The 18,497-nt window shown below is 55.0% G+C and overlaps 1 protein-coding gene across 6 annotated transcripts in view; it reads left to right on the top strand.

Annotated features, from left to right (window-relative positions):
* NOL4L (nucleolar protein 4 like) overlaps positions 1–18,497 on the top strand; it is a 129,573-nt gene that overhangs the window by 39,160 nt on the left and 71,916 nt on the right. For all 6 annotated transcript variants that reach the window (XM_043883586.1, XM_043883584.1, XM_043883585.1 and 3 more), the window contains exons 2-3: positions 11,312–11,467; positions 17,822–17,933. In XM_043883586.1, the coding sequence (XP_043739521.1) occupies positions 11,312–11,467; positions 17,822–17,933 (268 nt within the window). The remainder of the gene's footprint in view (positions 1–11,311; positions 11,468–17,821; positions 17,934–18,497) is intronic.

Here is an 18,497-nt window from a genome sequence, read left to right as displayed (position 1 = left end):
AACTGGAGGGCACAGCCCACCCCTCCTGGTCATTTGGGATATAAATGGGCCTCGTAAAGGGCTGCCACCCATCAAGCACCTCCTGGGCCCTAGACTCCAGGCGACATCCATCTCCCATCACCCCCATGGAGCAGATAGATGTGCAGACTGAGACTCGGAGAGGCAGTGACCTCCCTGAGATCATCAGGACGAGTAGAGAGAATGAGAGGACAGAGAAACCCAAGGGAGAGGGGAGGTGGGACTGGGACAGAGAATGTAATTGGATGAAGGCAGACAGCAGTGAGACCACACTGGTGGGAAGAATTCTGGACTGTCCACCAAGTGCCAGGCCCCCATACGGAAATCATAGTCCAACTTGAGATCCTGAACCCATTTCCCAGAGGAGGAGCGTGAGATCCACAGAGCCTCACTGGCTAAGCCAGACCTGGAATCCAGGTCTGATTCAAAACCGGTGTTCTTTTGGGCCATGCCCCTGTGCCCACCTTCTAGGGAAGGGAAGTCCTAAAAGGGATGCCAATCCCATGAGCAGGTTGCCCAGGTATACCGTTGAGGAATTCACTGAGTTGGCCAGTGGAGACCCAGGGTTCAAACCTGGACAGTATGATTACAACCTCATGTGCTTAATCATGGGATGGTGTGCCAAGCACTACGCCAGAGAAGGCCATGGCCCTGCCCTCAGGCTGGGAGGCAGAGAGTCCAGCCACTGATTTAAAGCCCTCGAGCTCCACCTGGCAAGAAATGGTTGCTCCCAACTCCCAGCCCTGGACACCCTGCATCCACCCCCAGCTCCCACTGGAGTCCCAGGGAGTGGGCCACTGGTTCTTCTGTTCTTATCCCAAAAGCAGCACCCAAGCTGTTCCCTGGCTGAGATGCTGATTTGAATCTTGGTTTGCATGTCGTTTGCACATTACTCAGTGCATGTCAGAAGGTACGAACATCTCCCTTTCCTGGAGAGGGCTGGTGGGCCCCCCTGCCCTCCTCCAGACAGCAAAAATGCCAGCCGGCTAGACAGAGAGCTGCGCCCTGGCCTCTGACAGCACCCGCCTGCTGCCACCTCCCCCATTCCCTCCTGAAGCCAAATTTAGGCAGCTCTGCTACTGAGAGATGGGGAGAGCGGAGGCAGGAAATGGTGAGGTTGGAGACAGCCCGGCCTTGGCCCAAGCTGGGTGGGGCAGCCCCAGGGGTGCCCCTGTCCCTAAAGCCCTTGGCCCAACTTTCCCCTCACCCCACCGACCCCTCCTCCCACAGGAATGTGGGCCGGGTCGGGGAACGCTGGGTTCTCAGCTGCAGTCCAGGGTGCTGGCTACCCTGGCCACGAGGGAGGGAGAGATGGAGGGAGGGAGGGAGGGAGGGAGGGAGGGAGGAGGTCATGGCCGGGGCAGTGGGGAAGGGATCAGATAGCCTCCTCCTGCCCCAGACACCCGCCGCCACTGGGGACAGGAGCCCGCTCTGCTTCTCAGCACTTCCTGCCCCTCCTTGGTGTGCCCACCCACAGGCCCAACTGTGGGGTGGGGGGCAGGAGGCATAGCTGGGCCTATGGGGACTGGACTCCCCGTGAAAGGCTCCACAAGGCTATCTCCTCCTTGGTCTAGCCTTTCACCTTTAGAGTCTTGGTTCCTATACCTGGGAAATGTGGAGGCTTCCGATGATTTTCAAGTAGCTATCCTCACTGAGGGGGGCTTCCCTGGTAGCTCAGTGGTAAAGAATCCGCCTACAATGTGGGAACAGTAGACGTGGATTCGATCCCTGGGTGGGGAAGATTCCCTGGTGGAGGGCATGGCAACCCACTCCAGTATTCTTGCCTGGAGAATTGCACGGACAGAAGAGCCTGGTAGGCTACAGTCCATAGCGTCACACTGAAGCAACTTAGCACAGTCCAGCACCCTCGCTGAGAGCCTGGGTCGGGGAGATCTGCAGAAATCAGCGACGTGGCAGTGGCTTTAGGCCTAGGAACTTCTTCGATTTCTTAGGTATGGCTAAGAGGCAGCTCCTCACTGATGCTGGGACAGGATGTGGGCGGGCTGAACGGTGAAAGGAGAAGGCCTGGGCTGGATTACAGCCACCAGGAACCTGGGGGTGGAGTTAATAGTGCCTGTGGCTGAGAGCATGGATCCTAGGGTCTAGCTGCCTGGGTTTGAATCCCAGTTCTTCCACTCTATTCTCCATGCCTGTGGGCAAGTCGCTTCAACTTTCTATTCCTCAGTTTCCTCACCTGTAAGATGGGGGAAGCAATCCTCCCACGGCTGCTGGGAAAGTGAAATGAGGCAGCAGATGCTTGGCACACAGTAAGGGCATCACGATGCCAGCCACCAGTGTTGATTGTCTCCCTGGGCGGTTTGGAGGCCCTTGGAGCTATAACGGATGTGGACGCGATAGGGAGGCGCTGCAGTTTGGTGGTTCAATGGGCATCGGGATGGGGGTTCAAGTCTGCGTGACCCTGGGCAAATGGCCACACCCCGCTGCGCCCTGGGCGGGGAACAGCAGAGGCGCCTACCGCAGAGGGTCTAGGAGGATTACACAGATCAGGCTTGGCACAGCGCCTGGCACATAGCGGGCGCTCCCTGAAGGAGAGCTGGCCAGATCGAATGGTACCGCCCCGCACAAAGGACAGGTGGGCAGCGTCCCAGGAGGGCAGGGAGCGGAGCAGGTGCGCGGAGAGTGGGGAGGCGGGGCCTGGAGAGGGGGAGCGCTCGGGCCGGCGGGCGGGCGCGCGCGCGCAGCAGGTGCGTGTCCAGTGGGCGGGGTCCCGCGCGGGCGGGGTCTCCAGGTGAGCGGGCGCGCGCCTAGAGGCCGGAGACCGGGCTGAGGCGCGCCGCCCCGGCCCACCCGCCGGAAAGCGTCCCTGTGTCTTTAATGCCCTTCTCCTCGCGTTCCCCCCCCCGCCCCCTTTGTGCGCCCCCCCAGCCGGGCTGCAGCCGCGGAGCCGTCCCCCCTGCACTGACAGCTGGTATCTAATTACTGTGTGAGAATGGAAAGTCAGGCTGTCCCAGCTCCGGGGAGAGGGGATTAACGTCTCCTGCAGAATACACTTCCTCTGGTGGGTTGCCATGGTTACTCTCATTACCTGCCTGCCCGCGAGGAGCCCGCGCGAACCGCTCCAGCAGGCCCTCCGAACCCGGGCCCGGCGCGCGCGCGCCTCCAGGCCCCTCCCCGCCGAGGCGCACGCGCGTGCGCCGTGGGGGGAGCGCGAGCCGCCTCACCCGCGTCCCCCGCCCCCCGCCCCAGCAGCTGTCAGCGGCGCGCGCGGCCCGGCCAGCCCCAGCGCGCGCTGTCAACAGTCATTAGCGCGGGCCTCTCCCCTCCCCCTCCAGCCCCTCCTCTTCCCCCGCCCCCCAGCCCGGGGTGGGGCCCGCACCTGGGGCCCGCTCGTTAGCGCGCCGGGGCGGCCCGCCGCAGCCCCGAAGGGACCCGCCCGCGGGGCCCGCTTGGCTCAGGACCGCCCCCTTCCGCCTAGAAACCCCCCCTCAGGGACCCCATTCCTGCCCTTGGCCGCAATGCCGGAGGGAGGCGGGTCCTCAGGATCCTGGAGCGCGCCTCTCCGTAGTAGTGGTGACCGGGTCATTTATGGATGTTCTGCCCGGGGCGGGGGCTGTTTGTGCATCCTTTGGGTTCCCATAAGCTTCCTGTGAGGTGGCGAAAGGCATTGTACCTACCGTGTCGCTTCTACACAGGAGGAAACTGAGGCCCAGGGTTGGGGCTGGATTGTCCTCAGACCTCTGACTTATAGAGCCCCTGCGCCCTCCTGTCACCCTCAGGCCAGAATCCCTGTCCCCCAGGCCCCACCCTATCTGACCTGAGAGTGCCCCAGCTACCTTCTCCCTCCATCCCTTAAACCGGGGTCATTGCCCCTCTGTGGCCAAGAGGGGAGCACTTTGGACCATTGCTCCCCCCTTTCTGTCTCCCCCGCCCCTCATTTTGCAGACATCCCAAGAGTTAACAAAAGGGAAAAAAGAAGTATTCAGAGCTGATTGAAGGATATGGCCGTTGTTTGGGGGCCCATCCCAGGCACCTTGCCCTATGGCCTGGGGTGTGCCTTTTGGTCCCTGGCGTGATTTGAAAGAAGATGGAGGTTCAGCGAAGCAGAAAGGAGGTCTTGGAATATATGAGGCTTGCTCCAGATGGCAGGTGCTCCGCGGTGGCCGCTCCGCACTAGCAGTTGGAGATTGTGCAGAGGGGTGGAGAAGAGGCAGGTGCTACAATGAGTCTTCCACGCCTTGTTTTCGTGTTTATTTATTTATGGGGCGGGGTGGTCTCATCCTTCAGTCCTGTCCAGGTCTGGTGCAACCATGGGCCCAGAAATTCTGGCTACAGTATAACCATGGGTCCTGAAATTCTGGCGTGAGTCTTTATCTTGGAGTTTTTTTTAGTTTTGGTTTCCAGTCTGAAGGTAGGTATTATTCATACAGAAGAGAAATTTAATCCTTGTCCCATTAAAACAATAGCCCCTGTCATCTCATCGTTTTTACAAACTCTGACTGGCTTCTCTTGGAGGTTCTGAGGAGAGAATTTCTCGATATTTGGGTGAGGATCTTCATTCTGCTTTCCTGTTCTTTTCATTCTCTTGGTTTAGCTTGCTTTTTAAATTTCATCTCCCATCAATTTCTGTATAAGGACCCTTTGCAGGAAGCTGACTCCTCCCCCTTGGTCTTCTCTCAGCCCTACCAAGAGTTGGAAGGAGCACTTTTTTTGTGTGGAAAGAAGAACTTTTGTGGGAACTCCCCAAAACTGTTACCCCCATTTCCAAAACCTTGGTCCTGCCTGAACTTATTAAAATGTGGTTTGGGGCATGAGGGGAACAGTTACACAAGTTGGGAGGTTGTTGCTGTTCAGTCACTCAGTCGTGTCCGACTTTTTTGCAGCCCCATGGACTGCAGCATGCCAGGCTTCCCTGTCCTTCACCATCTCCCGGAGCTTGCTCAAACTCGTGTCCATTGAATCAGTGATGGCATCCGACTATCGCATCCTCTGTTACCCCCTTCTAAGTTGGCAGGAGCAGGCAGCTAATATTTGCTGTAACTTTTGCCTGTCGTCCTGACTGGCCTACGTGGGATGGAACAGTATCCTCACACTTGTCCATACAATCTACCCGCTGAAGTCCTGGGCTCCCAAACAACCGGTGCCAAAGGTGTGTTTCCCCAGGGGTGGATTCTCCTCGTGGACTTTCTCCTGTAACGGCAATCTCGTTGATTTTTGCCCTTTGTTGACAGCTGCACCGAAAGGGCTCATCCTACGGACTGTTTCTGTGGTTTCTTCCTCTTGAAGAAGGAACCCAATTGAGAAATGTCCCCACTGTTTAGCCACATTCTCTTCATCATGGACACTTCGTTGCTGGAAGGCACCTGCCTCTAATATAGTGATGGTGGTGCACTAGATAGCACCCTGGTGGCCTGAAAGGGTGCACCCACCTTGATAAGTATGTAACTTATTACCAGCAAGTGCCTTTGAAGTTCCAGTGGAGATGACAGAACTGCAATCCGTTAGCAACTGAACCTCACCTGCCATCAAGGGTAGGAGTCCGTTTAATTGGCTTAGTGAGGAAACAGGCAAGATTCAGTCAGACTCAGGAGCTCACCTGAGGATGACTCCTCACAATATAGCCCGTAAGGCTACCTGGGCAGGGGCCTAGGAAGATATACTCATCTTTCTTGTAGGTTTGCAGCCCTGAACATAGCAGTCCTCCTTATGTTGAGCATTCAGATTGTTTGAGGAAACTGAGGAAGCCAGAAAACTTGTCAAGGGCTGACCTGCTTAAGAATTAATCTCACCAGGAAGGACTTTAAAACTCCAATGCCAGAATGCTGGGCACTCCTCTTTCTACCGATAATCCCCAGCAGGTCTCTGGGTAGGTGTTTCAAATTCACACCCATGTTGCCCAATAAGAATCTTTTGTCTCCACCGTTAGGAAAATGGGCCCTCACTAGAGAGGAAAGTATTAATATATTAGGCCCAGCAGCACAGAAAATGTTTATATTCGTTATCCAGTGCCAGTTGCCTTACTAGCCACCTCCCTGTCTCAATCACAGAGACATTCTAATCAGTAGTTCTCAAACTCTGTCCTGCCTTAGAATCGTCTGGGGGCCTATTAAAACCCTCAATGTGTCAAATTTGGTAGGTCTGAGGCGGGACCTGAGAATCACATTTCTAACAAGTTCTCAGGTGATGCCTAGGGACTACACTTTGCAAACCATTGTTATGCATGCGTGCATGCAGGCATGCCAAGTTGCTGCAGTTGTGTCTGACTCTTTGCGACCCCAGGGACTGTAACCCGCCAGGCTCCTCTGTCCATGGAGATTCTCCAGACAAGAACACTGGAATGGGATGCCATGTCCTCCTCCTCTGAGTCTCTTAAAGTCTCCAGACTTAAGGGGCTCGAACCCGAGTCTCTTAAGTCTCCTGTATCGGCAGGTGGGTTCTTTACCCCTAGCACCACCTGGGAAGCCCAACCATTGTTATAAATATTCTGAAATACCAGCCTTACTTAAGTAGACATTTGGTGATTTCCTCAATGACTCTCAATCTGGCCTTTAGAACTCAAATAGGCTGGTTTTAAAGAAGATGGTAATATCCAAGAAAGTTTGTAGCTCTGTGTATTTGGGGAGGGGGCTGTGCTGTATGTCATACAGGAGCTTAGCTCCCCAATCAGGGATTGAATTCTGGCCCCCAATCCTGGCCCCCTGCATTGGGAGCACAGAGTCTTAGCCACTGGACCACCAGAGAAGCCCCTCCCTGAATTTTTAAAATGTATTTATTTATTTATTTTTGGCTGTGCTGGGTCTTTGGTGCCCGCAGGCTTTTCTCTAGTTGTGGTGCACAGGCTTCTCATTGCAGCAGCTTCTCTTGTTGTGGAGCATGGGCTCTAGGACACATGGGCTTCCGTAGTTGCAGCTCCTAAGCTCTGGGCAGTAGCTCAATGGTTGTGATACCTGGGCTTCGTTGCTCTGAGGCATGTGGTATCTTCCTGGATCAGGGATCGAACCCACGTCTCCTGCACTGGCATGCAGATTCTTTACCACCGAGCCACCAGGGAACCCCCTTCCTTGAATTTTTAAAAGCTATTGCCATGTCTGGTTTTGTTGGCCCAAGTCTGACTGGCTGTTTTGGAATTAGCTGTTTCAAAAAGATGTAGTATATGTTACCATGGCAATATTCTTCCCCACACAGGAAGGCCCCAGAGGTTGGTCCTGCACAACTGACCATGTGTGTTTCATGGCTTTTCCCTGGGGGTGCTGCAGGGCTCCATGCCATCACTCCTGTTTGGCATCCCCAGGAAGTGGGGAATAGTCAAGAAGCTCCATCCAGCCCCACTCTTTATCCAGCCTGTAAATGAAGTGAGCCTCCTTTGTCAACCCAGGGCCCAGGCTGCTTAGGGCTATGGATCAGACTAAGCTGACTCGGGAACTAAGCAGAGGTGGTTGGCAGGGGCATCCCTAGGCTAAGGAGAAGGTGCTGTCCGATCCCTTAATTAGCAGCTTTTGTCTTGTAATACTGCGTCTGGATTCTCAGCTAGGAAAAGCATGCCTCTCCTGCTGCATTTAGCATGAAGGTTATTACCTCTATGGATGCAGGGCATGGCAGAGATGTCTGCAGCACGTGACTGCCGTGAGATCCCTTTGTTCTCTTCCCAGGGTTCTCCTTGAAGGCCACACAGATATCCTGGTGTTCCTCCCTCAGGGTGTAGTACACATGGTGTCCAGGTGGCCGTAGCTCACCAGAGGACAGCTCAAGGTGTGGCTCTGCAGACCTTGTGTGGTTTGAATTCTGGTTGCTAAGGGCCCTCTTCTTTCCTGTGTACGTCTCTACAGTTGAGATAGACTGATTACAGGACCCAGGGTTGACCAGCAGGGAAGAGCACAGTCCTTGTTGTTTTGTTTTGTTTTGTTTTGTTTTAAGCTGTGCTGGGTCTTCATTGCAGCATGCTGACTTTCTCTCCTTGCTGCTTGAGGGCTTAGTTGCCCCACAAGGATCTTAGTTCCCTGACCAGGGGTTGAACCCATATCCCCTGCATGGGAACTGCTGGATCACCAGGGAAGTGGTCCTCATAATCCATTTTTAAAGAGGGAGCATGCCTGAAGAGTTTCTCTGAGATAATTTTATGGTCACGTTGGGTCAGGTTGATTACCCACGTCTGCCTATGAATGGAGGTGGAAGACTGGGACAGAGGCGTGTTTTGCTTTTAATCTGGGTTAGTTAGTTATACTTGAACTTTAGGAAAACTTATTCCAAGTTTGTGTAACAGCCTTAGCAGGTTATTTTGCATAAGACTTCGCATCTCTTCTGCTGGTGGTTATTACCTTGGGGGACCCCTTCTGTAACCTAAATGGATTAGAGGGACAGGAGATGAGAATGGATCCCTAAACACAGAATGTCCACACTCCGTGGGTCTGAAGGGGAGAAATGAATGTTTACAAGCCTGTGTGTGGCAGATGCCTGACATATTCTTACTTAGCCTTGGAACCACATCCAACTAGGACTTTGTAGGCTCATTTTACAGGTGTGAGGAAAATGAGTTTTAAGAGGTCAAAAGTGACTTGCCCAAGCTGGTTAAGAGACACTTTTCCATCCCACCTATCTAAAATATTATCTTTCATCAGATTGTTTTCTTTCTCCACTCCTTCTCATCCAATTTTGTAAACTTTTTCCAGAAGTGTCTGTGTTCTGGCCTGAAGCAGTTTTATGAACAGAGAGGTCTATTCACTTGTAAACAGCTAAACCCATTATTATGCCTCTGGTTTCAAATTATCAAAATTTGGAACTACCTACCCCATTATACTTTTTAAAAAATATACCTTTTAAAATTAGCAGACACTTTTGGTGTTAAGAAAAAAAATTAACAAAACAAAACACAAATTAACAGACACACAATGAACTGAAAGTCGCTCAGTCATGTCTGAGTCTTTGTGACCCCATGGACTATACAGTCCATGGAATTCTCCAGGCCAGAATACTGGAGTGGGTAGCCTTTCCCTTCTCCAGGGGAATCTTCCCAACCCAGGGATCGAACCCAGGTCTTCCACATTGCAGGCAGATTCTTTAACAGCTGAGCCTCAAGGGAAGCCCAACAGAACACAGAAAAGTATACAAATTGTAAGTGTTCAGATCAATGGCTTTTTATAAAATTAACCCATCCTGATCAAGAAATAGAAACCCAGTTATACCTTCATTCTTGGAGGTTCTTTTGTTTGTTTTTGCCAACATGAACCTCTGGTTAGAAGTGTATTATAACTGACCTGTCATAATATTTGTCCCATTCAGCTCTACCATGGCAGTATTTGAAGATCTCTAAACTACTGGTAGTTACACGTCAGCTAATGAATGAGTTAGTCACTGATGAGCCCAGGAATTCAGATACCCTCAAGAAAGAGATAACAGTAACTTCTGAGGGGGTTTAAGAAGAGAAGAGTATGGAATTTTATAACTCATAAGTGAAGCTCAGGGAGGTTAAAGAGTATGCCTACAATCTCACAGCAGGCAAGCAGGGCCAGCAGGCAACTCTTTCTACACAGGCGGGCGCACATACACCCCCCCAGATACTTGCTGAGAAGTCCCCATTGCAATGGATGCTAACTTGGGAGAAAGCCAATGGCTCGAGGGCCTGTGCAAGGCCAGTGAGGTCAGCACCCAGGGTCATCACTCATGGACACTGCCCACTAGGTCTAGGGTTTGGTCCCTACACCCCAGATACCTTTCCTCTCCCATCTGCTCTCAAGTGGGCCACGGCAAAGAGACAGCCCCACTATCCTACCATGGCAGGTTGAGAAAGTTGCAGGATAAAAGCAAACCCTGACTGTGGCCGGGATGTGCTGTGAGTGAGCGTCGCATTCACTGTGGCCTCAATTCCCCTCTGATGACAAGGACCAACGTCCTGCGCCAGCCCTTCCACTTACCAGCCAGCGACCCACAGGCAGGTCCTGACCCTCACAGTCTCCCAGGCTGGTTGCGATGTTCAGCCCCGTCCTGGCTAGGGGAAACTTGGCAGTCGGCAAAGCACTTCTTAATGACAATATTTATCCAGCAGTTCCCGTGGTCGGGCTTGGTGCTAAGAGTTGCACGCATATTTCATTTACTCCACTCCATAGCTCATGGGAAGGGGCCTTCTGTTATCCCCATTTTCTCGATAAAGGACCCAAGGCTCAGAGAAGCAAGATACCTGCTCTGAGTCACATAGCCACTTAAATGGTGGGGCCCAACTGACACTGAAGAAGCGCGTGGCTGAACTACCCCTCCTGGCGGCTGCTTATAACCAGGCCGTCATTCGGCGGTTATTTATTGAGCCTACTATGTGTCGGGCATCGTTCCCGGTGCTAGGGAGACAGCTGTGAGCCGACAGAAGAACCCCCGCCCCACACATTTCCACTCCCTCTTCCAAAGAGCCGACATTCTTGAGCGGAGGTCCTTGGGGGAAGAATCCTCTGGGAGATTCGTGTTCCGAGCACTTTTACAGAAAACTCTGCCTCCTTTTTCCTAAATCCCCACCCCCACCCCTCTGCTTGCTCTTCCTCTTTGACGCCCCGCCCCCGCCCCAGAGCCCTCCAGGTCTCCCCTTAGGGAGAGGGTGGCAGAGAGCCCAGTGCCCCTGAGATCCTGGCACACCTTTGCGGGACCAGCTGACAACACTCGTGCCAGTCCAGTAAGAGGCTCGGGGGGGCCCCACGGCCACCCCACTCACACGGCCTGCCACCTCCACATGGCCTTGTGTGTGTTATTTCTGTGTCTCCACACACAAAGAGCCCGGGTGCTGTTGCTGGCGCTCAGCTGCTGGAGTGGGGAGGCGGGCAGCGGTGAAAAGCTTTTCTGAAAGGCCAGGGCGAGGCAGGAGTCACCCAGGTGATGTGAGCCGTTCCCCTGGGCCCCCAGCCCGGGACCACAGTGAAAGGTTACTGCTAATTGGCGAGCTCCTGGTGGGGACGCATCTATTTAGCACCCCCCTCCCCACCTCCCCAGAGACTTCCAGGATGGTCTTGGCACAGCGTGCAATTCGAAAGCTCCCCGCCTGAGTCTGGCACAATCTGTCTGAAATTGTGAACATGGAGGCTGTTGGTTTTTTAATTTGTATTTTTCCTTGTTTCTCTCTGCCCATTGTTTCTGGTAGATTTCGTAGCAGCAGCCACCCTTGACTCTGGTAGCCCCCTCCCTGTGGCCCTCTGAGCAGGCTCCTGTCCCCCCCAGGTCCCCCCAGACCTACCCTCGGGAGGCCTGGCGGGGGTCAGCGAGCAGCAGCGTGCCTGCCCCCGCCCCGCTGCCCGGCCGCAGGGCCCAGCTCTCACCCCGCCGTCATCCCTGACACTAACACAGCTTGTCCACCCTGTCGCAGGGGGCAGATGGCCTGTCGGAGCCGGAGGGCATCTCTCTGAAGCGGGTCGCTGTGGTGGAAGATTTCTTTGACATCATCTACTCGATGCATGTGGAGAGCTCAGCGGAGCCCGGCAAAGCCCCCAAGCACGCTGGGCAGAAGAAAACCTACCGAGCGGTGAGATTTCTGTCTCTTGGCCTCTGCTGGCAGCCCCAGGCCTTGGCAGGAGGCCATGGGCTCCGCACATGTTGGGCAGGGGGGCGGGGCAGGGAGCTGAGGCGTGATGAAACGGCCTTTGGGGATCCAGGGGGGCACGGGGCAAGGGCATGGCAGCTAGAGACGGCTCACAGGGCGAGGGGGCGGGCTCTGTGGTCGGAGCACAAAGGAGAAGCAGGTTGAAGGGGGTGAGAGGGAGGGAAGGAGAGGGACGAGGAGGGCAGGAAGAAAGCTCTCCTCTTCCTGGTTTCTGCTTCGCTCCATCCCCCCAACCCCGGCCCAGCTTGGGACCGAGGTTGGGGGAGGGGGAGGCCAGATAATAGTAATCGGCAGAGCAAATGCTTCCATGGCCTTCGCTGTGTGCCAGACCTGTCCTCATACTCACCCCTGCAAGTTGGTGCCAGAAGTTCCCCAGGGGACTTCTGAGGACCTGGGCCCTGCCCTCAAGGACAGCACAGCTTGATTGGGGTTGGGGAGCCTGAGAGAAACAGAAATGTCTCCAAGACTCGCTTCAGGGGAACAAGAACCCAGGCACCTGGGCGTTCAGCCAAGGTCCCTCCAGACACCAACATTCAGTGCTAAGGCAAGGGGCCTTCACGGAGAGGGTGGCGGGTCAGCTGGCAGTCTAAGCTTTGGGTAGGCAGAAGGGAGCAGAGGTGGCTACCTAGGATGGGAAATGTCACACTTAAGACTGTGGAGGGGATGGTGGTCACAGCCTGCCTGGGTTCTGGTAGCGTCCCCACATTGGCCCCCATTGCCATGGCTTATCCCCAGCTCTGAACCACTTGTCCGGCACCCACCACTAAACCAGGAAGCCAAGCGCTTCATGTTCATTCAAGCCTCACAGCAGTCCTGGGATGGAGGTGCTGTGGCCCATTTCACAGTTAAGGAAACTGAGGCCCAGGGAGTTAAACTGCTACTCTAAGGTCACACACAGCACTGAGGCAGCAGTCAGCCAGTGTCTCACTCCCCGCTGTGTTGACTTTCTCTCTGGCTTCCTAGAGACCTGCCCCTCTGTGATGGGCCTTCCTTACCCAAGGTAGATGCCAACCCCTCCAAGTTCTTTTCTGAATAGCCTTGGAGTGTGGTAGAGGTGGCCTGTGTAAGTCTGTAATTTCCCCATATGGCCTGATTAAAAAAAAAAAAAAAAAATCCAACCATCTGGTTTGTCCTTGATCTCAGAAGATGACCTTTGCTAAATGTGTCTTAAGGATGGACCCACGTGCCAAAGACTTCAGAGAGAGGAGGGGTCGGGCTGAGGAAAGCAGGAGATGACTGTACCACCTGCCCCACCCTGCAGCTCAGCACTCGTGTGTTGGGGAGTGACTTGTGGGAAGGGAGTTCTGAGGGTATTTCCACTGGAGGATCATAAATGGAGGGAAGGACTCCTGAGCTGGGGCCCCTGTGGGCCCCTTGGTGCTGACGATACCCTGTGCACTTTCTCAGCATTGAAGTTGCCATGCTGGGAGCCAGCTTGTGCCAGGCTGTGCGCTCGGCACGTCCCCTGCGCCAGCTCTCAGAGCCATCACGTGGATGAAGGGTATAAGGATGAAGCAGGCGCTACCATTACAGAGGAGGAAAGCGAGGCTCGGAGAGATGATTAAGCCTGCCTTGAGGTCACCCAGCTGATGTTCAGAGTCAGGCATCTGGCCCAGAGCCTGTGCCCTGACCACTAGACATGCTGCCTCGCTGCAAACTGTCTTGTGGCCAGTTCGCAAGCCCAGTGACTTGCTTGTCAAAGGAGATAGGCTTAGGCCGACTGGACTGTGTGATTTCTCTGGTCCCATGGGTACCCAGCCCTAAGCCTTACCCTCAGGCACTTCCTGGGTGTTCATTAAGGCTGGGGTCTGCGACCTCCGTGCTGCAGAGAGGGCGAGGCTGGCTGCGCCCAGCAGGCTCTGTGTCTCTGGGCCAAGTGGACGTCCAGCCCTTGGCTCTGCGCTTCCTGGCTTCTCGTCCATATGCCCGCCGCGTGCCCCACTTCCCGCTGCCCAGCCTGGAGCTGGCACATGACTGGCAACGAGCCAGCTGGGCTGCACTCAGAGCTGGAATTTCAGCAGCAGGGCCAAGGCAGAGGGAGCAGGCCAGGCCCTCCTGCTGTGGGTGTGAGGCCAAGGGGACCACCGCACCCCCTTCCTCTCCCGTGCACCTCCTCTCCCTTCCCTCACTTCCCCATCTGTCACCCTTTTCCTTTTGGGGGGCAGGGTGATGGGGACGCTTTTGTCCTCCTCTTTTCACCTGCTCCCATTTGCCTCAACCGAAGCCTAGCTCTTCAGCCCCATCCGTGCCCGCTAGGAGACTCAGTGCTGATGGCTGCAGAGAGGCACAGACTGGCACCTTGGGGTTTGCATCAGGCCCTGTGGAGGGGTTTTTGGACCTGTCTGTGTATGCTTTGCCAAACCTGAATTCTGGGACTGCCTCGCTGTCTCTGGGGGCACCTGGGACCTTATGGAGTCTTACAGGCCTAGGGTGCCCAAAGGAGCAGGGGACTGCAGGGGAGATGGCAGTCTTGTTCAAAGCATTAAAGGAGGAGCACTCTTCAATAGGAAGAGAACTTTTTAGCACCTACCACTGCCAGCAGTGGATGGGGGAGGGCAGGTAAGGAGCTTTCTGAAACTGTAGGTCTATGAGCCAGGGGTTGATGACCATTGACAATGGACACTACAGGGAGTCCCCATCTGGGGCAGGAAGCCCTGCCTTAACTTTGCCTCTGATGCCTCATGGCCTGAGGTCCAGAGGATCCCAGGGAATCTTGCCAAGGCAGAGCTGTGTGTTCTACAAAGTTCCCTGAGCCCACATAGAGGACTGGTCCTTTTTCAAGGAGTGTTTCTGATGTCTGTGTTTAGTCGCTCAGTTGTATTTGATTCTTTGAGACCCCATGGACTGTAGCCCACCAGGCTCCTCTGTCCATGGGGATTCTTCAGGCAAGAATACCAGAGTGGGTTGCCATGCCCTCCTCCAGGCAATCTTCCCAACCCAGGGATCTATCACAGGTCTCCCACATTGCAGGCGGATTCTTTTCCATCAGAAAAGCTGAAGAATACTGAAGTGGGTAGTCTACCCCATTTCCAGGGGATCTTCTTGACCCAGGAATTGAACCGGGGTCTCCGCATTGCAGGTGGATTCTTTACCAGGGAAGCTTGTTTCTGATGTCTAATGAAAGTGAAAGTTGCTCAGTCGTGTCTGACTGTTTGGACCCAGGCCAGAATTCTCCAAACCAGAATACTGGAGTGGGTAGCCGTTCTCTTTTCCTGGGGATCTTCCCAACCCAGGGATTGAACCCAGGTCTCCCACATTGCAGGTAGATTCTTTACCAACTGAACCACCAGGGAAGCCCTAATATCTGCACCCACCTGAATCAGAGCGAGCCTTGTTGCTTCCTTCCTCTCTCCTGGGGTGCTGGAAGGCGAGGAGGTTGGGCTCTGGAGCCCTGATCTGACTGCCCAGACCACTTTGGAGTTGGGGCCAGATGTGGTCAGCAGCTGCTCCAGGCCCACCACGTGCTAATCCACCCGCAGGGCAGAAGGAGGATCTTGTAAAGTGGTGCAAATCCCCCCAATTGGCCTCATCTGTCTTTGTCAGCCTCTGAGTTGGGGAGTGAAAATGGGGCCTTGCAAGTCAGCGACTCTGCAAATAGCTTCTGCGCTCCTTCCCAATGAAATCTCACTCAGCTTTTCCCAGTAAGAAAAACGTAAAAGGCAGATTCAGGTACCGGTCTCAACATCCAGGCTGGAGGCCTGAGAGCAAGGCAACAGACAGTCCAGGGCCGCTGAGAGCTGCTGGGCGGGGATGGGCCCCTTCTTAAATGCAGCAGCTCCGTCTTTATCTGTGTCACGTTTCGGGCTTCAGGATAAGAGTCTATTTCCAGAACAGTGTCTGTAGCGCTAAAACTATCAGAAAACCACCATCCTGCTGACTAGGGCATCAGCTGGGATGATCCTACGCGTCTCAGCTCACCCTGTGGTCCTGTGGCCTCGGGCATCTGTGCAACCAAACAGAAACGGAGGTCCCATTTCTCACGTGGACGAGACAGGAGCGTGAACCAAAAGATGCCCACAGGAGGTTGAAGGCCTCGGTGGGGGAAGGCATCCTCCTCCATTCAGGTCCCTACAGCAGCGCGGAGCTGGACATTTGACTGACGCCCCACGGGAGCTCTTAGCGAGGCTGCAGACCATCCAGCTGCACAGGGCCCTCGGACAGCTCCAGGGGCTTCTCACCCACCTGCCTTGGCTTTGCCCCATCTGCCCTTCCATGGGCTCCAGAGCCAGAAGTTGTGCACCCAGGGCACCATCTTCCTGTGGCACTCCAGCCAGCCTTTGCATCTGCTGGGTCCCTGCTAAGGCCCAGGCCCCTGGGCACTTTCTGGTAACTGCCCCTGTGTCCTCAGTGGGCCAGGCAGCAGGCAGGGCCCTACCCATGCCACGGGCAGCCCTCAGCAGAGCAGCCCCGCCAGGAAGGCCCTCCCTGAGCCCTGTAGAATCTGTCTCTGTCCAGCGGTCAAAGAGCTCCACGCATTGAAGTTGGGCTTTCCCCATGGTATCAACCTTTTTTCCTCTCTCAGCAGACTGCAACCCTCCTCCTCCACGTGCTCAACTCAGCTCTTCTGAGGCCTGACCTGGGATGTCCCAGCTCAGTTCCTTAGGAGGTCATCTGTTGGCCCAACTCAGCCTCAGCCCTCTGCCTGACCCAGAGGGCATCCTTCCCTCTTCCCTTTACTCCTATAGCTGTCAGCCCCTCAACAGGACCCGTGTCTCCCAACCCTGTGGGCCCTGAGAGTTCTAGGTGGCCCGGGCTAGGGATAAAGATGGCCCGTGTGTGGCAGGAGCGCCCCATGCCTTGGCCCTCACACCTTCCCATCCACTGGCTCCAATCAGAGAGCAGGGGTTTGCCCTTGTCCCTGACCTCCAGAGGAAGGCAATCAGACAAAGAATTTGGAAGGGAGATAACTCATCAAGGAGCCTGCCTGCTCCGCAGAGCATCAAATCAGCTGAGAAATAACAATTGTGTCACCAAAATTAACTCTGCATTTGCAGCCGGCCGCCAGGCAGGAGTGGCCCGTGGAGCTCCACAGGCAGCAGAGCCCAAGCCTGTCCTTCGAGGTCGTGGCCGCAGGGCGGGGATCGCGGGGAAGGGAGAGCCTGGCAATCCTCTTTAGTCCCCTCCTCTCTGCCCCGCCCTGCGCTCCTTCCTGGCCACCACAGAGATGGAGCAGGGTGCGTGTGAATCCCGAAGGAAGAGACCAGGTGCGTCCTGGAGAGCAGCGCACCCCGCCCCCCCAGTCCCCTGCTGTGGGCTGACCAGCGCCCTCGGCCAACTTTCCCGGCCGGGCTGCGGCGACGATGGAGGAACACTGGGGTGATGCTGCCCCTTAGTGGAGAGGAGCGAGACGGCCCGGGCTCTGGGAAATGTGTGAAAACCCGCAACCGGGCAGCTGCCAGCCTCAGCCAGAGAACCTGGGCCCAAGAGGTCCCTCCGGCCCCCTCAGGCAGCCAAACCAGGACCAACCTGGTTTTTCCCAAAACCCAGAGCAAGAGGAGAGGACTGAGCTGCTGGGATTACACCCCACTTCTTCCCCACCCCGCCCACCCAGCCACTTTCTTGTGTTCCTGGCATCGCTTTCACCTTCCCTCCCACACTGCTGACTCTTTCTTTGTAGCTAGGGGAGGCCCTCTGGAGGCAGCTCTGGGGGTGACCTGGAGCATCGGCTCTAGTCTGGCACTATTATAAAGTGCTGTGTGACCTTAAGTGAATTGGTTCACTTCTCTGGGCCTTGTGACCTTGGCTGGAACACGGGGCTCCCTGAGAGCCTGTCCAGTTTGAGGCATTTCACAGCCCTCCTGGGTCTGTGAATAGATCAAGGAATAGCCTGTAGAGCGTTGGGCTCTGGTTATAGGCCCGCAGCCAGTAGATTTATAAGTGGGGTTCAGTTTATCCTTCTCTAAGAGTGGGAGTTGTCTCCTCCTACCCTAGAGCAGTGTTTCTCAACTCATTTTTAAGTAGCAGTGATGAAATGACCTGAGAGGAATATTCGCAATTTATGAGGACACAGGTTGTAGACTAGATGATGTTTCAGTGTTTTGCTTTTATAATTTTTAAGCTTCTTTCATTTAAAAATTTAAAACTACTGGTATTCTGTGAAAGTACTGACTCATTTCTTTGGCTGAGACTTTTAAGACATCTGCCTCTTGCTCCTCAAATTCCTGCCCTTCCTGGCAAGGGCCAAGTGCCTGCCACCGAAGCAGAGCCCTTGGTGACCCCGTGAGCAAGCTGCCTCCACACATATCCACGTAACAGCCAGCCTCCTCTCTCCCCCAGATCGCGGAGACCTACGCCTTCCTTCCACGGGAGGCCGTGACCCGGTTCCTGATGAGCTGCACGGAGTGTCAGAAGAGGATGCACTTTAATTCCAACGGCCTGGAGCCCAAAGGTAGGGGAGCAGGTGGGCGTGCTAGAGGCCTGGGGGAGGCTGTGCATAGGACGGACTCTCCCCCAGAAGGGCCTGCCCTTAGCTGGCAGGGACAGAAAAGGGCATGACCAGCAGCTGTCACAATTCCCAGGGGGCCAGCGTGGGTCCATGGAGCTGCCCAGAGAGCCTCATTTTAGGTTTGGTTTGTTGTTTTTTTTAAACTTTTTTTAAATGTTAAGTTTCACTTAAAAACCAACAGTACATTCCTACTGCCCTTCAAGACTCTCTTCTCCCACCGAGGTTACAGACGGAAATGGTCACCTCGCCCCATTTCCTAAACTCTGCAGTCCTCGCCACCCAGGTCTTCCCCCACACCCCCGGCAGTGTCCACGTGGGTCTGGTCTCACTGACCCGACTGTGCCCTCCCTGGGGACAGGAGCACACCCCTCACTGCATGCGCCTTTCTACCCTACAGCCACCCTCCTGCCATTAGTAGTAGGCCTCCCTAAGTGTTTGTCCCCTGCCCTCTATCCCCAGTGCACACCCAGGACATCTGTGGGGATTGGTAGAATTGAAAATGCCCAG

Source organism: Cervus elaphus, chromosome 23 (assembly GCF_910594005.1).
Source record: "Cervus elaphus chromosome 23, mCerEla1.1, whole genome shotgun sequence".
NCBI lineage: Eukaryota > Metazoa > Chordata > Mammalia > Artiodactyla > Cervidae > Cervus > Cervus elaphus.
The sequence above is the reverse complement of the archived record's forward strand: the minus strand, read 5'-3'. Positions and strand labels throughout refer to the sequence as shown.